This window comes from Cucurbita pepo, chromosome LG09 (genome assembly GCF_002806865.2).
Source record: "Cucurbita pepo subsp. pepo cultivar mu-cu-16 chromosome LG09, ASM280686v2, whole genome shotgun sequence".
Taxonomy (NCBI): domain Eukaryota; kingdom Viridiplantae; phylum Streptophyta; class Magnoliopsida; order Cucurbitales; family Cucurbitaceae; genus Cucurbita; species Cucurbita pepo.
Window position 1 is genome coordinate 1,251,418 of NC_036646.1, and position 23,904 is coordinate 1,275,321.

At 36.0% G+C, this 23,904-nt stretch overlaps 5 protein-coding genes across 8 annotated transcripts; all 5 read left to right on the top strand.

Annotated features, from left to right (window-relative positions):
* The first annotated feature begins 201 nt into the window (after positions 1-201).
* Positions 202-5,144, top strand: LOC111801827 (triose phosphate/phosphate translocator, chloroplastic-like). The gene is made up of 12 exons (XM_023686005.1): positions 202-886; positions 1,064-1,135; positions 1,348-1,413; positions 1,730-1,808; positions 1,881-2,001; positions 2,535-2,630; positions 2,718-2,830; positions 2,907-2,984; positions 3,059-3,175; positions 3,676-3,775; positions 4,490-4,590; positions 4,759-5,144. Exons 1-12 carry the CDS (start codon positions 582-584, stop codon positions 4,783-4,785), a joined length of 1,275 nt encoding a protein of 424 aa, XP_023541773.1. The 5' UTR covers positions 202-581; the 3' UTR covers positions 4,786-5,144.
* A 1,288-nt stretch (positions 5,145-6,432) lies between these two features.
* Positions 6,433-7,788, top strand: LOC111801828 (PLASMODESMATA CALLOSE-BINDING PROTEIN 3). Its single transcript, XM_023686006.1, has 4 exons — positions 6,433-6,643; positions 6,724-6,966; positions 7,050-7,086; positions 7,334-7,788. Exons 1-4 carry the CDS (start codon positions 6,592-6,594, stop codon positions 7,542-7,544), a joined length of 543 nt encoding a protein of 180 aa, XP_023541774.1. The 5' UTR covers positions 6,433-6,591; the 3' UTR covers positions 7,545-7,788.
* Positions 7,789-8,977: 1,189 nt separating this feature from the next.
* On the top strand, positions 8,978-12,248 carry LOC111801829 (ureide permease 1-like). Of its 2 annotated transcripts, none has more exons than XM_023686008.1 (8): positions 8,978-9,164; positions 9,380-9,648; positions 10,333-10,477; positions 10,606-10,774; positions 10,992-11,023; positions 11,106-11,194; positions 11,272-11,405; positions 11,509-11,632. In XM_023686008.1, the coding sequence occupies exons 2-8, from the start codon at positions 9,412-9,414 to the stop codon at positions 11,528-11,530; spliced, it is 828 nt and encodes a 275-aa protein (XP_023541776.1). In that variant the 5' UTR covers positions 8,978-9,164; positions 9,380-9,411; the 3' UTR covers positions 11,531-11,632. The 2 variants fall into 2 exon arrangements, with proteins under 2 accessions (XP_023541776.1, XP_023541775.1); XM_023686007.1 differs by adding an exon at positions 11,853-12,248 and having other exon boundaries at positions 8,980-9,164; positions 11,272-11,646.
* Positions 12,249-14,991: 2,743 nt separating this feature from the next.
* Positions 14,992-19,094, top strand: LOC111801830 (ureide permease 1-like). Of its 3 annotated transcripts, XM_023686011.1 has the most exons (8): positions 14,992-15,208; positions 15,537-15,821; positions 16,658-16,796; positions 16,932-17,106; positions 17,319-17,350; positions 17,422-17,510; positions 17,611-17,985; positions 18,565-19,094. In XM_023686011.1, the coding sequence occupies exons 2-8, from the start codon at positions 15,585-15,587 to the stop codon at positions 18,742-18,744; spliced, it is 1,227 nt and encodes a 408-aa protein (XP_023541779.1). In that variant the 5' UTR covers positions 14,992-15,208; positions 15,537-15,584; the 3' UTR covers positions 18,745-19,094. The 3 variants fall into 3 exon arrangements, with proteins under 3 accessions (XP_023541779.1, XP_023541778.1, XP_023541777.1); XM_023686010.1 differs by lacking the exon at positions 14,992-15,208 and having other exon boundaries at positions 15,235-15,821; positions 17,319-17,344; XM_023686009.1 differs by lacking the exon at positions 14,992-15,208 and having other exon boundaries at positions 15,236-15,821.
* A 1,298-nt stretch (positions 19,095-20,392) lies between these two features.
* Positions 20,393-22,974, top strand: LOC111801333 (pentatricopeptide repeat-containing protein At1g69290). Its single transcript, XM_023685290.1, has one exon. The coding sequence runs from the start codon at positions 20,452-20,454 to the stop codon at positions 22,417-22,419; it is 1,968 nt and encodes a 655-aa protein (XP_023541058.1). The 5' UTR covers positions 20,393-20,451; the 3' UTR covers positions 22,420-22,974.
* Positions 22,975-23,904: the final 930 nt, after the last annotated feature.

Sequence of the window (23,904 nt, forward strand, 5' to 3'; positions counted from 1 at the left end):
AAATTTTCACATTTATGTCTATTTCGTCATTTTAATTTTAAAAGTATATAATATATTTTTAATTTTTTTAATTTTGTATTTTAAAGATTCTTAAATTTTAATAACTTAAAAAGAAAATTTATAAATTTGGAAAGTTAAAATGGGAGATTCAAATATTTTATTTATATTATATTATCGTCTTTCTTACTTTCCAAGGAAAGATTCTTCGATTGAGAACCTCGAGCCTCTCTAATGGAAGCAAGAAGTCAAATATCGAATTTTCGAATTTAGAGGGAAACGTAAAGCCGATGATCTCTCTCAGCTATGAGTTGAGGCATAAGGAATATAAGAACTTCAATCGCCTTCTCTGTTCGGATTCTGCATTTCATTTTCATTTCACGGTCAACCAACACAATCCGTAGAACTCGCGGGTTCGTGTTCATAGTAATCGAACACGGCCTCATCTAATTCTGTCGTAGTGGAAATTTTTTCGATCGTAGAGCTCTGGCGAATTCGGGGGCTTGAGTTCGACAGTTTTTCGTTTCTTTGCCCTGTTTTTTGGGCTTGTATTATCGTCTTCTTTGGCTTGATTTTTGTATGCGATGGCTTCGATGACTAGCGTAATACAGTCTCCGATTCGTGTATGTCGGTTGCCTTCACTTCCATTGACTCCGAATAGAACAGTTCCCGCCAGTTCTGTCGTTGTCAAGTGTCGATCACTTGCTTCTAAAGCTTTGAACACGCCGCTTTCACCGTTGACGGAGAATCGAACTGTTTCCCGGTCGGTGGAGCTATGTGGCAAGGCTATCGGACTCTTAAGCTCTAGACAACCGTTGACGTCTCGTAGTGTTGTTCGTCGGCTGGTCGTGAGGGCGTCTGCAGCTGATGCCGATGGAGCTTCCGATGGGTTCGATTCCCATGATCTTTAACTCCTTATTCTTATTAATTTTATTTGTTTTTATCATTTATTGCTGTAAAATTCAATGCAACTGATTGGGTTGATTTTGACTTAATATCCTACTCTCGTCAGATTAAACTAGAAGTGTTTGAATTTTTTGGTTGATGCTAATGTCTGCAAAATCAGGTTGACTGGCCCTTCAAAGAGCTTTGCCGCAAGATTTCCGGCACTTGTTACTGGTTTCTACTTCTTTATGTGGTATGCAGTTTCTTTGCCATTCTGCCTCTAAAACCCAGCTGAATTTTGCCGTTACTTTGGAATTTTAGACTGACTGGATATCTTTACTTAGACTTAACTTTATATCGAAGTAAATAAGATGAACAAGTTTGAGCATAGCTGTTTTATCATCAATATCTTATTAAAGAAGTGTATCTAATTTTTATGATATCCAATCTTGATCTTTGGCGCAGGTACTTTTTAAATGTTATTTTCAACATACTCAACAAAAAAGTCTACAATTATTTCCCATATCCATAGTAAGTTGCTTCTATTAGTTACTGTTTGTTTTACATCGCTAACATTTACTTCCGAGTTGTGAGATCCCACACCGGTTGGAGAGGGAAACGAAACATTCTTTATAAAGGTGTAAAAATCTCTCTCTAGCATACGCGTTTTAAAAACATTGAGAGGAAGCCCGAAAGGGAAAACCAAAAAAGGAGAATATTTGTTAGCGGTGGGTTTGGGCCATTACACGAGGACCATGTTTTGATTGCTTACTGCATAGTTTCTTCTTCTTGAGCACCTAGGAAGATTTGTACTCATTTTATTTGGTTTTTCGTTTCTAATCTGCAGCTTTGTCTCTGTCATACATCTTCTTGTTGGAGTTGGATATTGTCTCATTTCTTGGGCTGTAGGTCTGCCAAAACGTGCTGTAAGTTTCTACATTCTCCATTTCTGTTGTCGACTATGTGGGTTGTTCTGATAAAGTTCTCCTTGTTACTAGCCGATGGATAAGGAGCTCTTGCTGTTATTGACACCAGTTTCGCTATGTCATGCACTTGGACATGTGATGTCAAATGTTTCATTTGCAGCTGTTGCTGTGTCCTTCACTCACACTATCAAAGGTACAGAATCCTTCACTTACCATTCATTTGTCTACGGGTATTCATTCTTTGTCTTTCGATGAACAGTCATGGTCGTTTTGCTTAAGAGAAACGGATGAGATGTGGAAGATCGTAAGTATGTGAGATCCCACATCGGTTGGAGAGGAGATCAAAGCATTCGTTATAAGGGTGTGAAAACTTCTCCCTAACAGACACGTTTTTAAACTGTGAGGCTAACGGTGATACGTAACGGGCCAAAACGGACAATATCGGCTAGCGGTGGGCTTGGATTGTTACAAGTATCCTAGATTTCCTTGTTGAATTTTTGTGCTGATTATTTATATCATAGAAAATGAGATTGCGAGGCAGAGATTTGTGCCTCAATGGCTTATTTCTTGAAATGCATTATGTTGCCCCTTTTATTTTCCTACTGGAATGTAGATGCATCAGGAGAAATTTTTTCTATGTATGGATAGGATTTATTTGCTTTGAGCGGGAATTTTTTACTGTAAACAAACCAGGTCCTAATTTTCCTTTTCCACTTTCTTCCTCAGCCTTGGAGCCATTCTTTAACGCTGCTGCTTCTCAATTTATTTTGGGACATCAAATTCCTTTCAGCTTGTGGCTCTCTCTAGCACCTGTTGTCTTGGGTAATTCAATAACATCTTGCTCCTTTAGTTTGTACTTAACTTCGCTCTGTGTGATGTTTTCTAAACATGCAATACTATGTGCATTAGGTGTGTCAATGGCATCACTAACGGAGCTTTCCTTCAACTGGACTGGCTTTGTTAGTGCAATGATTTCAAACATTGCATTCACTTATAGAAGTATCTATTCGAAGAAGGCAATGGTAAGAACTGAACTTTTAGCCCGCAGTTTTACCATTTTCTTCTTTCAGTTGTTTGAGATGACTTTCTTTTTAACAGACAGGAATGGACAGTACGAACGTGTATGCATACACCTCAGTAATTGCTCTTTTGTTTTGCATTCCTCCTGCAGTAATGGTAAGTTTACTCGTCGATGAACTGTTTCGTTGGTCGCTTTCATAGGTAACATGGTACCACTGGTTCGCTTTCAGATCGAAGGACCGCAGCTACTGCAGCATGGTTTTAAGGATGCCATTGCCAAAGTGGGTCTCCAAAAGTTCCTGTCTGATCTTTTCTGGATTGGAATGTTTTATCATCTATACAATCAGGTATCTGTCATCGTGATTTCTTTCGGTTGTGTTTGGAGTTTGGACAAAGGCCACTGCCTGCCATTCTTGTTGAGGATGGTTGGGAGAGGGTGCTATATTGGCTAATTTAGAGGATGATCCTGAGTTTATAAATAAGGAATACATTTCCATTAGGGAAGCCCAAAGCAAACCCATGAGAGCTTATGCTCAAAGTGGACAATATCATACCATCGTAGAGAGCCGTGATTCCTAATAGTTCTTTCCTTTCGATGGGGCTTATCATGAATTACTTTATTCGACTTGCAACTACAACAGCCCTTGCATTATTTATTCTATCTTCTTAGAAGGTTTTACTCTAATGAATGCTGTCATATGAAAAGGGATTTGATTTTAATGGAGGCTTGAATGAGCACATAACATTTCTTAACTTGTTTTACATAATCCTACATTCTTTCACAAATCGTTTCCCGTTACTTTTGCAACCTTTTCAATTACATCTGAGCTTACTTTTTTTTTTGCAGCTTGCCACTAATACTCTTGAACGAGTTGCACCATTAACACATGCTGTAGGAAACGTATTGAAGCGAGTTTTCGTGATTGGGTTCTCCATTGTTGTTTTTGGTAGGTTTTCTGTTAATACATGCATAAATAATTTTCTGTTAATACTTCACGTTAGTTATGCATAAATGTCATGATTCTTGTTACATTGTGGAGGATCTTTTGAGCTGTTTTGATGGGAGCTGAAAAACACAACATGGTCTTCTCTGTTCTAAAGCCATGTTTGTCTCTGTTTATTGTCGTTCTAATACGTCAGTCAGCAAGTTATATGATTCTCACAAGTTCAATTATTGTGGGATCCCAGATCGGTTGGAGAGGAGAATGAAGCATTCCTTATAAGGGTGTGGAAAGCTCTCCCTAACAGACACGTTTTAAAACTGTGAGGTTGACGCTGATACGTAACGAGCCAAAGGGTATAATATCTGCTAGTATTGGGCTTGGACTGTTACAAATAGTATCAGAGCCCGACACCGAGCGTTATGCCGGCGAGGACACTAAACCCCCAAAGGGGTAGATTGTGAGAACGAAACCTTCCTAATAAGGGTGTGGAACCCTATTCCTAATAGACACGTTTTAAAATCGTGAGGCTAACGGCGAAGATACGTAACAGGCCAAAACGGATAATATCTACTAGCGGTGGGGCTTGAGCTTGGGCTGTTACAGTCATTCCTATCTAAATTGTTACCCTGTTCAAGCTTTTTGGGTGTCCATACATCTAACAACTACATTACTTAGAAAGGCTATCTAACCACAAATGGGTGTTTCAAACTATTGCAGGCAATAAAATCTCAACTCAAACTGGAATTGGTACTGCTATAGCAATTGCCGGTGTCGCCATCTACTCCTTGATTAAAGCAAACTTGGAGGAGCAAAAACGGGTTAGCTTTTATGCTCTTTTTAATTACATTGATCCTATCAAAACTCCCATTTCTTAGCTAATCTGTTTAGTTAATAGACATCACATATCAAACAAACTCTTCTTCTAGCATTCATTCTCCATTTTCTAGTACAATGCACCAAGTTTGTAATTTTCTCCATGATTTTAGAGGGCTGCTAAAATTCCAGCATCATAGAAGTTCGGCACGATTGACCGTGAATAAAGCCTGCTCGTAGACGAGGTCGAGGCGTTTGCCCGTGTTTCGGAATTTGATGCTGTTGCTTGATTACTCACCTGAAGAGCCTTCTGTACTTCCACAAAATAAACCACAAATGGTTGCACCAAACCCAGCCCTCTATTAGGAAAAAATGAAGTATGCCCCGAACACGCAAGGAGCATAACATTTCTTTCTTTTTGGATCGTCGGGAAGGGACAAAATAAAGATCTCGTTCTTTCTTCAACAATGTCTGATCTCTAGTGAACCTCTCAATAGGATTCGAACCCATATTCAGTTCTTATAAAAAAAAACGAATAAATCTTGTAGGATTCTCGAAAAATTCTTTTATTTCTTCCTCGAAATCGAATGATTATTCATATGCTTCTCACCGTTCTGTTCTGTGAATAGTTGAGATATTGAACAATAACGAGAGAAGTTGAATGGTTTTAAAATCACTCGTTTAAATATTCAATTCAAATAGGTAAATATGAGTATAGTATAGGTAAATGATTGTGGAATTTTTACTTTATGCCCCTTTTTTTAAATACATAAATTTGAGGACACTTTATATTCAGGGGCCCAAAAAGGCATCTAGCCAAGAGTCATGGGACCATAGCGATCACTCTGAAGCCGACCGGACGGCTTTTGTTTCTATTACAAAACTACGGTTAAAAAGAGAGTATTTTAGAAAAATAAATAAATAACACTTCAAATTTGTAATTTGAACTTTCGTACGCGCCTCGAAGGTTGCCGCTTCTCTTATTGCAACGTGAGAGCCACAACCTACTCTTTTCATAGTTAGGTTGTGACATTCTTTTCCATTTAAACTAGTCATCGTTGACGTACTTGGGAGCACAATCATTATTGGCTTTGACATTCTCCCCCACTTAAACTAGTCATCGTCTTCGATGACTTATTTCGGGACACAACCACACTTTGACTTAAAAAAAAATTCTATAATTTTAATATTCCAGTTCATCCTATCATTGAATTTGAATTCATTCTTCAAAGTTCCTTTACTCGAACAGAACCCGAACTTTTTTTTTTCAAAGTTCCTTTACTCGAACAGAATTCAAACTTTTTTTTTAAGGCATACACCACTTTTAGACCTATTAATTTTAGGATTTTCCTTTCGGACTTTTCTTCAAAGTTTTAAAATGGGTCTAGTAAGGAGAGATTTCTAATGTTCCCCTCTCCAATCAGTGAGATCTCACAAGGGTCGGGAATTTTAAATATTCTAAGTTATGAGTTTCTGTATAAAATAGAAAAATAAAACATTGCTATATTAAAACTTTTAAATAGTATTTTAACTTAAAAACTATTAATTTTTAAAAATAACAATAAATAGATTAATTAATTTAGATAGTAAAAATGGAGTTTCCATCTAACATAGAAAAATACAAAGATATGTGGGTGACACCGGCTGATGAGTCAGCTTAGGGCACCAAACCAACCCAACCCAACTTTAACCATCTGGTTGGGTTAAATAAATCGGGGTTAGGTAATGATAACCCACGTGGGTTTAAGACCGTTTGAGGGAATTTTACCCAAACGGTCAAACACCACCACCAACACTCTATATATACCTCATAATAATAAATAAATAAATAAAATAAAATAAAATAAAATAATAATAATTAAAATTTAGCCTACTCGTGCTCGTATATAGTAATAGCCCTTACCTTCTAATGCTCTTTAATTCTTGACCCTTTTGCCACCACTTTCCCTTCTCCTACCTCTCTAGGGTTCTTCTTCAAGTTCTTCGAGCTTCTTCTGCGTTCAATCATGGCGGTTTTCGTGTTCTTAGTGTTCTTCCTTGCCCTAACCGGTCAATCTTGTAAGTTCCGATTTAGGTTTAAGTTTCTTCCACAAATTTCTTCTGATTTCTCATTAATTTTCGGTTTCTTTTCGTTTCAGACGCCAACTATTGCTTGTGTAGAGATGGAGTGAGCCAACAAGTTCTTCAAAAAGCACTGGATTATGCCTGTGGCGCCGGAGCTGACTGTTCTCCGATCCTCTCCAATGGCGCCTGTTTTCAGCCGAACACTGTCAAAGATCACTGCAGCTACGCCGTCAACAGCTATTTCCAGAGAAAAGGTCAAGTCCAGGGAAGCTGTGACTTCTCCGGCGCCGCCACTCCCAGCGTTTCCCTCACCGCCTGTAAGCCGGACTTCCTGGTTGTTACGCCTCTTTACACCATTCTCCGACTGACTTTCGTGTTGTTTTTTTTAATTTATTTACAGCTGTGCCCTCCGGCTGCGTCTACCCTTCGAACCCCAGGTAGTACTCCGCTTCACTCATTTTATCATCTTTAATAATGCCTAATGTTTAAGCCATTGATTCCATGAAACTTCGATTTGTCGGTGGTGAGTTTGGATTTCAATGCCGCTGTTCTAAGAGTATTAGATCTTGTGTAAATATCATATGAACTGATCTGAGCCATTGTCGACATGTCGTTTGTTGTTGAAGAGCTTGAATCGTGATTTTGTTAAGAAATTTGTCTGAACTTGTTTATGTTTTATTTAAGCAATGCGGGAACCTCGCCGACGAACTCCGGCGGAACTACGCCGGGGACGACGAATCCGGGAATGACGCCGTCGGTATTCGGTAACGGAATCAGTCCGAGTGGGAGCGGCGCCGGGTTCAACGACGGGAGCGGTGGCGTGGGTTTCAATGAGAAGATGAACTTGCTTTTGAGTGTGGGCTTAACTCTGTGGCTTTCCGTACTGTTGTTCTAGGGATGATGAAAATCTCGTTGAAGGGTTGAGATTTTGCCACGTATGTAGGGGGAATATGGATTGCTTTTTGACCATTGGATTTTGGTGTTTGGTTGTATATGCGGTTAAAAGTTATTGATTTACCCTTTTCCCCCTCTCGTTAAATTAGTTGTAATCATCCTCCTTTATTAATTAATGTAATGTGGTTTTTTCAGTTTAATATTAGCAATAGGACCCGCCCCGATCTGGGTGGGAGTGAAGAATATTTTTTTCGGTTACATAAATAGAGTCGAGGATCGGATTATATTCTACGTCTTAATATATTATTTTTAACTATATATATTTCTTTGGACTATATTAAAAAAAAAAATTAACTAAAAACTATTATAGGTTTTTTACTCGAAATTACTTTATAATATTAAAATTTAAATTTTTAAAAATTACGTTAGTGTTTACTTATTAAATATATTGATTTATTATGATTATTTCATTATTTTTTTTAATAAAGATTATATTGAAAAATCAAATTTAAAATAACTATATTTTTTTTTCAATAAAGGAGAATAACGGACGAAAAATTCAATCCTTGCAAATTTTCCATGGAATATTCTCACGGATACAGAAATAATTGAGAAATTTTCACTGAGACAGTAAATGAAATAGGTGGCGGAAATGGATATGAAGAAGGTTATAGGTCATTATTGTACTCAGGTATTTGATTTTTCACCTTTTAAAAAATTAATGGCGGATATACTTGGGTGACCTAGTCACATATGCAGTAGCTCCCATAAAGTCGATGGACTCATGGTAAAATAGGTCAGGGTGGTTGGTAGTTTCAGGATAAAAAATTAACTTTTCTTTGAAATATGAGCACAATGACACAATATTTTAAAAAAAAAAAAAAATGTAAATAGATATAAAAATATTATTATTCAATGAAATAATACAGATTTAAGAATAAGAAATAGAATTGAGATAGAATGTTCAATTTTCATTGATATTCATAACATTTAGAAGATACTAACTAATACCACCAACGAATTTAACTAATATATTATTTAAATACTAAATATTATATATTTCATAACTAATTTAAATTAGCATCCTGTCCTATCAGAATTGTGCATGAGTTTAACATGGATATGATCAGATATGATTAGATTCAGATATGATTAGATTCTGATAATAATTTAAATCTCATTTAATAATTATTTGGCTTTAGTTTGGTAAATGGTTAATTTCTCATTACTTTTCTTCATTTTTAATTTAAATATTTAAGTTCAATCTAAAAATAAAAACAACATTTGTTAATGGAAACAAGAACAAAACATGGTAATTTAATTTAAAATGGAGCAACTGACAAAAAGATAAAAAGTTGGAATAAAAATTTGACGTGAGTGTTTAGAATCTTTTGACTTTAATGTGCCTGATCACCATATTTAAATAAATGCATTTTGCACGACAAGTTTCATTTTGATTTCTTTAATATTTCCCCTGTTGAAGCAACCACTCTGAATTTTATCTACTCCGCTTCCCCCATACCTTCTGGATTTACCGTAGTTTTGTTCTTGATTCAAGCGTTGCTACAATCTGCTGGAGTTTGGTTTTTAGTTGATTGAAGAAGCCAATACAAGGAGCAAGGTAATGTAAATCCAAGCGGCGTAATGATTTGCGATGTTCTTAGAAAATTCTGTACGGATTTCTTCTGTTTGTGATCTTTAACTTTGAAACGTTTTGAATCGTTTGGAAAATTTGAGTTCTACAGTTTAGAAATCGTCTAGTAACTATGGATTTCGTCGATCTTAAGGCATCGCTTGTTCGCTGTCGACACTGATTTATTTCGCTATTCGCTGCAGGATTTCTTTGGTATTTCCTGATTCATTGAGAGATGTATTTAGTGGAGAGTAAAGAAGGAGCAATAGCTTGTATGGTATTGTCCCTCTTTTTTCTGGGGACTTTCCCTGCACTTTTGACTCTTCAAGAACGGCGAGGGCGTCTCCCTCAGCATACTTTCCTTGATTACTCGATCACAAATTATTTAGCTGCTGTGATCTTTGCTTTGACACTTGGTCAGTTCGGAAACAGCTCACCGGATACTCCTAATTTCATCCAACAGCTTTCTCAGGTTGCTTTCTTATATTTAATCTTGAAGTTTCATTCAGTGTTCCATAGATAGCCATGTAATTTGGAAAATCACTATGATTATGGTTGCGTTAATTGGATCGGGTGTTAAAATAATATTGTATCGTTTGAGTAATGGAAGAATACATGAATGGACCAAGTTCACATTAAGAAATGCTTTACAGAATTGATAGTTACTACTTATACCAATAAGGTGCACAATTCTTTTTGGTAGCTCAATCATAAGAACTCCAAAGTTAAGTGTGCAATGCTTTGAGCAATTCTATATTAGGTAACCTCCTAAGAATTTTCTTATAAAGTATGTGGGGATAGTTTTCTCTCTTATTAGCATTTCTAGACAAGTTGGTAACGTGGTTATGTCGGAGGAGATAACAGGGGATGTCGAGACCATGAGGTGTCGAATTCGAATTTCAAATCTTGATTCGAATCTTGGGCATGGGACGTTGCAACACATCTGTCCTTAATATTACTTGATTTCCATGCTTTCTTCTATATAGCTCAGAAGGATCGAGATTTTTCTTCCAATTCTACTGTCCCCATATATAGATGCAATTAACAATTGGCATTTAGACTATATGGTGATTCATAATGCGTTATTGGCTATCATTGATTCATGTACACTTGTGAAATCATGTTGCAATGCGTGTAACCTCTTCTAGTCTATCAGGTGCGAGATAATTGGCCTTCAGTCATGTTTGCGTTGGCCGGTGGTGTAGCGTTGAGTATCGGCAATCTTTCCTCTCAATATGCTTGGCCCTTTGTTGGTTTATCAGTTACAGAAGTGCTCGTTTGCAGCATAATAGTAGTTATAGGTCTCGACACTCGTTCCGTTCTTTCTTACTCTGATTATATTTGTGTTGACATATTTCTTGTGTCTGATGGGATTCCCCCCTCTGGGGCATTGCTTTTTTTTTTTCTTCTTTTTGTTCTTCTTTTGAAGGCTCAACCTTGAACTACTTTCTTGATGGCAAAATTAATAGAGCCGAGATTCTTTTCCCCGGTGTTGCGTGCTTTGTGATCGCTGTATTTCTTGGCTGTGCTGCTCACTTGTCCAACTCGGCCGATAACGAAGCAAAGCTGGAACACTTGTCTGCTGATTCAGAAAAAGAGTTAGTATGTTTTGTTACGTGTACCAATGAGTAACCTTATGAGATGTTTCGTTGTTTCGTTGTTTCGTTGTTTCGATCTAGTTGGCCTCTCAAATCCAAAGTTTTGCGGTGAATCATATGCTGGTTGATTTTGAATTCTACTGAAGTTGTACTTTTCCACTCGAATTTTCGTTGCGTATTAGATGATAATATTTACTTCCAAATACATTTTTGACAGGGCAGTTGAAACCTCTCCTATTTTGAGCCATGGTAAATCCCTAGGATCTATGTTTTACTGCTGTCTTTTAGTCGATTCGGTTTTAAATTATGACATGTATAGTTGAATCAACAGATGTGGAGAGTGCCGATTGTTCGAGCCGAGGTGCAGAAGCTGGGACCGCAGACTTTCTTATTCAACTAGAAAGCAGAAGATCCATCAAGGTCTGTAATGCCACTACATTAATGAACACATCCCTTAATGTTTGTATTGAGTGACCAGAAATGGCATATGCTTGCAGGTGTCTGGAAGAAGCACACTAATAGGACTGTTCATAACTTTCTTTGCTGGTGTTTCCCTTTCTCTCTTCTCACCTGCATTCAATTTGGCCACAAACGATCAATGGCACACTCTGAAGGATGGCATCCCACGCTTGTCGGTCTATACCTCATTTTTCTATTTCTCGACCTCTTTTTTCGTCTTAGCCTTCGTTCTTAACGTCGTTTTCCTTTACCGCCCTATGCTGAACTTACCCAAGACATCATTCAAGGCATATCTGAATGACTGGAATGGTAGGGGTTGGACCTTTTTGGCTGGTTTTTTGTGTGGATTTGGCAATGGTTTGCAGTTCATGAGCGGTCAAGCTGCTGGATATGCTGCAGCAGATTCTGTGGAGGTCAGTATACTTACCACTCTCAATGAGTTTAGTAATTGTTATTAAAGATGTTCCCGCTCCTTTCCCGTTTTCCGTTTAAACAGAGATTCTCCACTCCGTTTAAAGTGGGTCTCAACAGAGCCCTGGTCCCATAAGTTAAATGAACGATCTCTACTGCTATCGTTGTCATTTTAGCTTGTTGTTTGACTTTGAAATGATTGTTTCAGGCCTTTCCACTTATAAGCACGTTTTGGGGAATTGTTCTGTTCGGAGAATACTGTAGATCTTCAAGAAAAACATACGTTTTGCTTGTCGGCATGTTGTTTATGTTTACAGTGGCTGTTGTGGTTCTAATGGCTTCATCAGGGAATGGACATGAGAGAGGCGTTAGAAAATCTTGTCAAACCTCACCCCTTTGTGCTGATTAGTAAGGAATCACAACTGCTGTTGCCTTTTTTTTCCACGTTTTAAATTGTTCCTTTGGCTCAGTTTAACCCAATTTAATTTTAGGGGAGCTCGTGAACCCATCCAATCTATTAAGTTTTCATTTATTTAAATCCAACCCAACTTAGACTATATGGGTTGAGTTTATCGATTTTTCGAGTCATCGAGTTTTTTGAACACCCCTAGTGATATACAACATACATGACTTTATATAGCCTCAAAATGAAACTACTCAAGACATTCTGAGAGTTGTAACATTCATACATAATGACCATAATTAACCATTATGTAAGTGTAACCTAAAGTAAATTAAAAGTCTTAAAATACAATAATGAAATACAATAACGGTACATTGTAACCCACCCAAGATTTATAACAATCAAACTTCATTCCTCTTCAATGTGGCATGAATTGCTTGATAATTTTGACAACATTTTCTTCACATCTTCATTGAAGCATATTGTATGATTATCTCTTGGTTCATATCACCTAATATCAACATCAATATGTTAAAGTCCATGTTCAACACGATCTGGGTGGGAAACACTCGCATTCTCTATTAAGACCAGGAGACAAGACACTTTGTAAACTTGGGATGATGACTTAGATAGCGTAGAGGGTATTTATACTAGAGCCTACCAATCTAAATTTTTTTTTCTAAAATATTTACATATCTTCTCTAAAACATCTCGTTATCTAAAATACTTAAATAATTAATATAAATGGCTCATACAATTATTGGGTTCGACTCTATTGGGCTAGTGATGATATTTTAAAAAATATATCAAATAATTAATATAAATGGACTCGTACAATTATTGGGTTTGACTACATTGGGCTAATGATATTTTAACCGTTCAAATATATATATATATATATATATATATATATATATATATATATATATATATTATGGTATATATTAATTATTATTGGAGTATGTTCAATAATTTTGTCTGTCAAAATTTATCATATCTTAATTATATTTAACCAAAATTATAAGACAAATAATTAAAACCCAAAATATCACTAAAATTAAAGAAAAAAAAGGCATATTAATTGTTTGTGGGCAAAAATCAGTAAATGACGATATAATTCCAATTAATTTTGACACTCCATTAATTAATGATTTAATNCTATTAAGTTTTCATTTATTTAAATCCAACCCAACTTAGACTATATGGGTTGAGTTTATCGATTTTTCGAGTCATCGAGTTTTTTGAACACCCCTAGTGATATACAACATACATGACTTTATATAGCCTCAAAATGAAACTACTCAAGACATTCTGAGAGTTGTAACATTCATACATAATGACCATAATTAACCATTATGTAAGTGTAACCTAAAGTAAATTAAAAGTCTTAAAATACAATAATGAAATACAATAACGGTACATTGTAACCCACCCAAGATTTATAACAATCAAACTTCATTCCTCTTCAATGTGGCATGAATTGCTTGATAATTTTGACAACATTTTCTTCACATCTTCATTGAAGCATATTGTATGATTATCTCTTGGTTCATATCACCTAATATCAACATCAATATGTTAAAGTCCATGTTCAACACGATCTGGGTGGGAAACACTCGCATTCTCTATTAAGACCAGGAGACAAGACACTTTGTAAACTTGGGATGATGACTTAGATAGCGTAGAGGGTATTTATACTAGAGCCTACCAATCTAAATTTTTTTTTCTAAAATATTTACATATCTTCTCTAAAACATCTCGTTATCTAAAATACTTAAATAATTAATATAAATGGCTCATACAATTATTGGGTTCGACTCTATTGGGCTAGTGATGATATTTTAAAAAATATATCAAATAATTAATATAAATGGACTCGTACAATTATTGGGTTTGACTACATTGGGCTAATGATATTTTAACCGTTCAAATATATATATATATATATATATATATATATATATATATATATATATATTATTCGAGGATAGAGGATAAAAATTGACAAAACAAAAGTTGTCATAACATCAATAACTTCAATTACAAGATCTCTAAGTTGGAAAGCCCAAACACNTACTAAAAACATTAAAAAAAAAAAAAAAAACACTTGTACAAATTGAATTTTTCTCTCGAATAATATAGGATAAATTAATAATTAAAAAAAAAATCATACTTTGTATTTTATTTTTTAAAAAAATTTAATTTTTAAAAGTTTTAATAATATTTTTAACTTAAAAAAATCTAAAAAATACCACGGTTAATATTTATTTCAAAGACATAGTTATAACTTTTAACAGTGTTTCGATATCATTAAATTTTTAAAGTTTCGTTAATACCTTCTAAATTTTTTAGAAAATTCAAAAATACTCTTACCATTCGGAGTATGTTTAAAAAATACTCATAAAAAAATTAAAAAAAATTATATTTTTAATATATAGACCGTTAATACCTCATAGATTAATTTTAATTTTTTTTTATATTATTTTTAAAATTTTATGAGCATTTTTAAAACGTGTTTAATTGTAAAAGTTTTTTTTTAAAAATTTAAACTTATTTTCGATGTTTTAAAAAAAAATTAAGAACATTAATAAAACTCTTGAAAATTTAAAGATATTTTTGGGTATTTCTAATCTTTTTTTAACATGTTTTTAGAAATTAAAAAATATTATTAAAATTAATGATATTTTTATTAATTTAGCCACCTTACCAAAAATATATTAGAATATAACATTGATTATATTAAATAAAAAGAAGTGTCCTTATTTAATTAATGGTTATTATATTAAAATATAAAATACACCTTTTCCATCGGTAAATAAAACATACCAATATGTTGGAACAGTTGCACTGTTAGCGGTGCGNAAAAAAAAAAAAAAAAAAAAAAAAAAAAAAAAAAAAAAACAGAAATTTTGATTGAAATTTTCTAAGAATCAATCAAATTAAAACATTCGTTGTCCTCATCTAATTATGGAATTTACCATCGATTAGTTTGGGCTGGAATCTCAGTGCAACTCAGCGGAAAAACTAGCATAAATTCAGCACAGTTGAAATGAAAAGCTTCAATTTAAAACGGGGAAGGAATCTTTCGATTTCGTGTGGAATTTTGAAAGTTTGATTGGACGAGAGTTGCAGAATTTCGTCATCATCGTTCATCACATCAGGTAAAGTAATCGCATTCAGTAGAATCATCCTTTCAGATTCTAGTTTCTAGCCACGTCTACGAGCTTTCATTTACTGTGAAGCAATGGATCTGTAACGACTCTGTGGCTTCTTTTAATCCATTTCCCCCAACTTAGAAATGTATTAGTGATTTGATTCAGTTTTCTTCGATCGATTGGTTCATTCGTTATCCGTTTCTCTGTTCTTTGAAATTTGACCTTAAACATGGAATTGCTTTGACGATCGATCTCATATTATTGATTCGATCTTGATTTTATGAGTTTATTTGGTTTTGAGACTCCGATTTAACTCGGTGAGATGTCTGTGCAGTTTGTTTTTATTTCTAGGGTGGATTTTTCGTATTCTTGGAGGTTGAAAATGTATATGGTGGAGAGCAAAGAAGGTGCTATAGCATGTATGCTGTTTGCGCTTTTCTTTTTGGGAACATGGCCAGCGATCTTGACTCTCCTGGAACGACGGGGGCGTCTTCCTCAACATACTTACCTCGATTACTCCATTACGAACTTTTTAGCTGCTTTGATCATTGCTTTAACTCTTGGGGAGATTGGAGAGAGCTCATATGATCATCCGAACTTTAGGCAACAACTTTATCAGGTTGCTTTCGTCTATTTACTTGTGTTGTTCCATTCATCTTCGTTTGTTCAGTTCCATATCTAAGATCTTTGGCAAATCACCAGCCATATCACTAGGCATCTTTTGGCACTAATTTTATCATCTGTTAGTAACTAAGAACTGGCCTCTAGATCCTGTGGTGATCAGAGGGGTAAGTTTGATATGACTCTTGGAGTGGTGATACTATCAACGAGTTAAAAGTACTACTAGTAATTAAGAATTGTCCGCTTTAGCCTGTTACGTATTGTCATTAGTCTTACGGTTACATGTCTACTAGGGAGAGGTTTTCCGTTACGTATCGCCATCAACCTCACGTTTTAAAACGCGTCTACTAGGGAGAGGTTTCCCGTTACATATCGTCGTCAACCTCACGGTTTTAAAACATGTTTACTAGGGAGATGTTTCCACACCCAAATGCTTTGTTCCCCTCTCCAACCGATATGAGATCTCACAATCCACTCCCTTGAGGGCCCAGCATCTTCGTTGGCACACCGCTCGGTGTCTGGCTCTGGTTCCATTTGTAACAGCCCAAGTCCATCGGTAGCAGATATTGTCCTCTTTAGGCTTGCTCTTTCGGGCTTCCACTCAAAGTTTTAAAACGCATCAACTAGGGAGAGGTTTCCACACATTTATAAAAAATGCTTCGTTTCCCTCTCCAACCGAGGTGGGATCGGGATCTCACAAAAAATGATTTTGAAAATACTCAAAAGTAGTTGTAGAAAAAAAGTTGATTAGTGATTCCAAATCGACCTTGTCTCACTTTTATAACACTTTTTAGGAATGCTTTCTTGGTTATTGTTGATTGATGTTGTGTGCAGGATAATTGGGCTTCTGTCATGTTTGCAATGGCGGGTGGTATAGTACTGAGTCTGGGGAATCTTTCTACTCAGTATGCTTTTGCTTTTGTTGGTTTATCAGTTACAGAAGTGATCACTGCAAGTATAACAGTTGTTATAGGTCTGTATCTTTACTCCACTTGATTTCTTAATCTATTTGTCTTTGCATATCTTTCAGGTGAACCAAAACTCTTAAATACATATATCTGAAATCTGATGGGACACCCCTTCTGGGGCTTGAATATTTTCTTAAAAGGTTCGACCGTGAACTACTTTCTTGATGACAAAATTAATAGAGCTGAGGTACTTTTCCCCGGTGTTGCTTGCTTTTTGATTGCGGTATGTCTTGGCTCTGCTGTTCACTCATCCAACGCAGCTGATAACAAAGCAAAACTGCAAAGTTTGCCAGCGGATGCAGTAAAAGGGTTGAAGTATGGTTTTTTTTTTTTTTTGCACTCTCTACTGGTGTTTATGTACTTGGAAGATCTTTCATTGTTTTGATCTTATGAATTCATATCACACTGTTTGCCTGGCTGGCTATCAAATCCAAATTTGAATGTGTTTCTGTATTTTGGCTATGAATTGTGGATTCTGTTCGAGTTTTGTTCTTTTGTTCATAATGTTGATCGACTAAATTTTGCAGGACAACTGATGTCCCTTCATTTTCAGGCAAGGGTAAATCTTTTGAGCTATGATCTCCCACTGTTTTTTGTTCTGAATTCTGACATGTATAGTTGAATTAACAGACTTGGAAAGTTCCGATTATCTTTCACAAAAGGCAAAAGCTGGGACTGCAAACTATTTGGTTGAACTTGAGAGTAGAAGATCCATTAAGGTGGGTGATACCATTGCAAATAATATAGGCTTGTTAGGCCATTGCTTCTCTTCCTCTTGTATTCTGTATGCATTCAGTGGCTACAATGGCTCTTTTGCAGGTGTTTGGGAAGAGCACATTGATTGGACTGTCCTTAACTTTCTTTGCTGGTGCTTGCTTTTCTCTCTTCTCACCGGCATTCAATTTGGCCACAAACGATCAATGGCACACTCTTAAGGAAGGCGTCCCCCACTTGGCTGTCTACACCGCATTTTTCTACTTCTCGGTCTCGTGTTTTGTGTTGGGTGTCACTCTTAACATTATCTTCCTTTACCAACCTATACTTAACTTACCCAAAACAACATTCAAGGCGTATCTGAATGACTGGAATGGTAGAGGATGGGCCTTGTTGGCTGGATTCTTGTGTGGGTTTGGCAATGGTCTGCAGTTCATGGGAGGTCAAGCTGCTGGTTATGCAGCAGCAGATGCTGTGCAGGTCAGCTTTTCCCCCCTCTGTAATTGCAATATCTTGATTTATTTTTCCGAACATATCCTTAATAGCTTGGAGGAAGTTCCACGTTAGCTAATTAAGGAAATGATCATAGGTTTATAAGTAAGGAATACGTCTCCCATAGTCTGAGTCCTTTTGGGAAAACCACAAGTGAAGTCACGAGAGCTTATGCTCAAAGTGAACAATATCATACTATTGTGGAGAGTTGTGGTTCCTAACATGGTATCAGAGTTAGGCCTTTAACTTAGTCATGCCAATAGAATCCTCAAGTGTCGAACAAAGAAGTTGCTAGTGTCGAAGGTGTAGTCAAAAGTGACTACGTGTTGAACAAATAGTGTATTTTGTTCGAAAGGAGTCGAGTATCTATGGTGTACTTTGTTCGAGTGGAAGATTGTTGGGAGGAAGTCCCATATTGGCTAATTAAGGGGATGATTATAGTGGACATTATCATACCACTACGAAGAGTTGTGGTTTCTAACAAATATGATCATAGCAATATTAGATAACATTGGATAAATATCTGATCATTGTTCTTGTCCTTTCAATCTCAAATGGTCGTTGCAGGCACTCCCACTCGTGAGCACGTTTTGGGCAATCCTTCTATTTGGAGAATATCGTAGATCATCGAAGAAAACATATTCTTTGCTCGTGAGCATGTTGGTTATGTTTGCAGTGGCTGTTGTGGTACTAATGGCTTCGGCGGGACATCGAAAGGAAAGTAAAGTAAAGTTGCAAAATCTATAGAACAGTGAAAAAGTACATCTTTTTTAACTCAGTCCATGGCGAACGCCCTTATAATTAGGGACCGACAAACTGAAAAAACAGCTATTGCTTTGGATACTATATCAAACGAAAACGAAATGAACTCGAGGGCGAGCATCGTGACAGCAAAAGTGTGGTTTGAATCAGTTGTAGAAGGTAATCACAGTTGTTCCAAATGTAAATAATGTAATGCTGTTGTGGAAGTTTTATGTATACACAGTTCATTAGAAAAGGAATTGGTTTTCTGAGTATCATAGAAGTGTAAAAGACTTGTATTTATGATACAATTTTGACGTTTCTATGATATGATTAAATTGGTGTGATGCCTTTCATTTTGTGTAAAAATTATTTCGAAAGCTTCAATAATATTCTTCCACTCTAAAAAAAATTTGAAAAAAATATTTTTACTATTAAGTTTGAATTATCTACGTGGATCATATGGTATTAAAGTGGGGTGTTATCTACTCGCTCTTAGCTTATAATATTATTTTCAACATATTTCCTTACTCACATTTTTTAAAACATTNGGGGGGGGGGGGGCGGATCTCGTAAGTGACTTATTCGTTGGGTTTGCGAAATCCGAATATCTAAGTGACTTATTCGTTGACTTATTCACTATCTCATACTCTTAGGAGTATATTGGGTTGACTTATTCACTATCTCATATTCTCAAGAGTACATATTGGGTTGACTTATTCACTATCTTATACTCTCAAAAGTATATGTTGGGTTGACTTATTCAGAATATCTACTGACATATTCATTGGGTTGACTTATTCACTATCCATACTCTCAGAGTATATGTTGAGTTGACTTATTAACTATCTCATACTTTCAAGAGTATATGTTGGGTTGACTTATTCACTATCTCTTATTCACTATCTCATACTTTCAAGAGTATATGTTGGGTTGACTTATTCACTATCTCATACTCTTAAGAGTATATCTCATAGCTGACTTGTTCGAACAATATTTCATAACTGACTTATTCACTACCTCATACTCTCAAGAATACCTGTNTGTCCATGAAGTTTTGAAAAATCCAAACATCTCAGAGATCGATAGAGAGGTAGGAATTTATCGAACGAACCGCACTCCTTCGTATACGTCAGGAGTCCATTGATGAGAAGGGGCTGGGGAAAGCTTGAACCCAATTCCTACAGTGATGAATATAAGCGCAATTGAAATTCCTGGGGAGTTATACATTTGTGTATTGAGAAGACCATTTACTATTTCTTGAAGCTCGATCTCTCCCCCGGATGAACCATATAGCCAAGAGAAACCATGAACCAGAATAGAAGAACTTGCCCCACCCATGAGTAAATATTTCGTAGTAGCCTCATTAGACCGTACATCTTTCTTGGTATATCCAGATAATAGGTATCAAATATTTATCAAATATTTATTTGACAAATATCTCTTAACTTTTAAAAACCTTAAAAAAAAATCTTTTTTTATTTTATTTTAAGCTTTCAACTCAAATTTTTCATTAATACTATTTAAAGAGTTTTAAAAAATTTAAATATTTTTTTTTATTAATTTAATAAAAATAAAATAAAATAAAATAAAAACCTATGATTTGAAAAGCAAGGGCTTTCTTAGAGATGATTCATACTTTACTTAAAAAAAACATTTCGCAGACACGATTCAATCGGCTGTAGCAAAATCAGAGCAGCGATCGATTGAAGAATGTGGAAAAGAGCTGTGTGTTCGATTCCTCGCAGGTTGTTTTCTTCTACACCAGAAGTCTCATCGCTCTACTCCTTCCTCCAACCCTCCCTCTTCGCCCCAAAGCGAGCACCATTTTCGCCATCTCAAGAATCCACCGACCTCCGTCAGAATCAAACTCCTCAAATTTTGACTACAGACCGTGTCGCCGCCGTAGAAACGACGCTCCACAACTCCCTTCTCACCAGCGACACTGACGAGGCATGGAAATCCTTCAAACTGCTCACGAAAAGCTCCGTTTTCCCATGTAAGTCTCTCACTAATTCACTTATTGCCCACTTATCCTCAATCGGGGACGTTCATAATCTGAAAAGAGCCTTTGCATCTGCGGTGTTTGTTATTGAAAAGAAACCCGAATTATTGGATTTTGGATCTGTCAAAACCCTATTAGCTTCTATGAAATGTGCCAACACTGCTGCCCCTGCTGTTTCTTTGATTAAATGCATGTTGAAGAATCGATGTTTTGTGCCTTTTGAATTCTGGGGCAATGAACTTGTTAGTATTTGCAGGCAGAGTGGTAGTTTGATTCCCTTTTTAAGAGTGTTTGAAGAGATTTGTAGGATTGTTTTAAATGAGAGGTTATATTCTATGAAACCAGATCTCAATGCGTGTAATGCAGCACTTGAGGGGTGTTGCCATGAGCTTGAATCTGTAACGGATGCCGAGCACGTCGTTGAAACGATGTCGCTTTTGAATCTTCGACCTGACGAAGTGACTTTTGGTTCTCTTGCTTATTTGTATGCATTGAAGGGGCTTGAACAGAAGATAATCGAGTTAAAACGTTTGATGGGAAGTTTTGGTTTTGCATCTAAGAGTCTGTTCTTTAATAATTTGGTAAGTGGATACGGTAATTCGGGCGACTTAGCTGCTGTTTCGAAGACTATGTTGGATGGTTTGAAAGATGAATGTGGAGAACATGTAAGATTTGAGGAAAAAACGTATTTGGAAGTGGTTAAGGCTTTTGTTCAGAGTGGAAATCTGAAGGAATTATCTTCATTGATTGTTGATGCTCAGAATTTAGAATCTTCAACGGACGTCGATGGATCGATTGGATTCGGTATCATTAATGCTTGTGTTAATATTGGATGGTTAGATAATGTGCATGCCATTCTGAAAGAAATCAATTCCCAGGGAGTTTCTGTAGGCCTTGGAGTCTATATGCCAATCCTGAAGGCGTACCAGAAGGAGCGTCGAACAGCTGAAGCCACCCAATTAATCATGGATGTTAGCAGTTCCGGGCTACAGTTGGATGCAGAAACTTTTGATGCTCTTATAGAAGCATCGATGTCGAATCAAGATTTTCAGTCGGCTTTCGCTTTGTTCAGGAAAATGAGGGAAACGAGAAAATCCAACACGAACGCTAGCTATCTAACTATTATGACTGGCTTAATGGAGAGCCATAGGCCTGAGTTGATGGCTGCCTTCTTAGACGAAGTTGTCGAGGATCCTCTCGTTGAAGTTGGAACTCATGATTGGAACTCTATTATACATGCCTTTTGCAAAGCTGGAAGGCTCGAGGATGCAAGAAGAACGTTTCGAAGAATGAAGTTTCTGCAGTTTGAACCGAACGAACAAACGTTCTTGTCTCTAATTAATGGCTATGTGTCGGGAGAGAGATATTTCTGTGTTTTGATGCTGTGGAATGAACTTAAGTGGAAGATTACTGCAAATGGGGAGAGAGGTTTCAAACTCGATAGCAACTTGGTTGACGCGTTCTTGTATGCTTTGGTCAAGGGAGGTTTCTTCGACGCCGTGATGCAAGTTGTCGAAAAAACTAAGGATACGAAGACCTTCGTCGATAAGTGGAAATATAAGCAAGCATTCATGGAGACTCATAAGAAACTCAAAGTGGCAAAATTGAGGAGGAGGAACCACAGGAAAATGCAATCACTTATTGATTTCAAGAACTGGGTTGGTTTGAATGCTTGAGATTTGAAACTTATCTGATCTGAATGCCTTATTTCTAAAGTTTCCAGCCACGAGCTTCGGGTTCCGCTCGAATTCGGGAAACTAAACCTGCGACAAACGTCACGAAAGTTCTTGATAGGCTATTTTCCATTGATGCTCTGTCGGGATTTCGATCATCGAGCATTGAAGCTTCTTGTATATCTGAGGAAAACAGTATCTGCAGAGTGAATTCCATTGTAAAAGGACAGTTATTCGAGGAATGTCGACACGAAAACCTGCGACTTTTCGAGAGTCGAAAGACACGGGGACATGGTTCAAATTTTTTGTTGATATCAATCCATCTCAACTGAGCCACAACTGATACTCTGCATGTGAGAAGGTGATCTCATGATGCAGATTGAACGAATAGCTGAAACATGAATGGCTCAGCAGTGATTAGATTTTCTATGTTACTTTCAACTCAGGTAGCTTGTTGAACATATTCCTATTGGTATATTAAGATGATCGATGTAAGAGATAAATGCTCGAATTTCAAAAGGGTTATGGATTTGTAGCCGTTCAAGCTCATTGCTAGCAGATATTGTTCGCTTTGACCTGTTATGTATCACCGTCAGCCTCACGATTTTAAAACGCCGTCTCCTAAGGATAAGTTTTCACACCCTTATAAGGAATGTTTAGTTCTCATCTTCAACCGACGTGAGATCTCACTTGAGTTCACCATGTCAAGATATGGGGATTGGAACCTCTTGATCGGGAATATATTCACATCTATCTCATAGTTGTACCTTGTACCGAGATATTTCATCATTTTAAATTGGAATTATTTGACATCTAAATTCATAATACCCTTAACGGGCATTGTAAAAATAAATCAAATACATCATTAGTATATCGAAATTCATTTAACATGTATTTTAGTAGTAAATCAAATATCATTTGATGTCTAAAAACGAGGAGGGTAAAATTGGAATAATAATAATCATAAAAAAAAAAATGAAATGTGATTTTTTTTCTAAAAAATTGAAAAATCCAAATTTTTAGGGGTAGATTTGCAAATATGATAAATATTTTTGCTATAAATAATATTATAATTAAACGTAGCTTTAACTTATTAAAGCATATATTATACATAAAAATATCAAATATTCGAATTTTCTTATCTCACTATGTTATTGCATTATAATATATATGTATATATATATATACGGTATAATAAATGTGGGGACGAGAGTTTGACCTACATCTTCGAGAGAATTATGGACTCTGAGAAAGTATTTGAGTTTGCATTAGTCTCAATGTGTCTGTATCGACTAAAAACGTTTTTTCAAAGGATTAGAATAGGTTCTAATTTACTTTATATATTTATATTAATAAAATATATGTTAATTACAGTTGGCTTAGGCGGACTTTGACCTAATTTACCCATGGGAGTTTTGACCTAATTTCCCATGGGAGTTGACCGATCTGTTTGATTTTGAACAATAGAAAAATAGAAACAATGAGTTG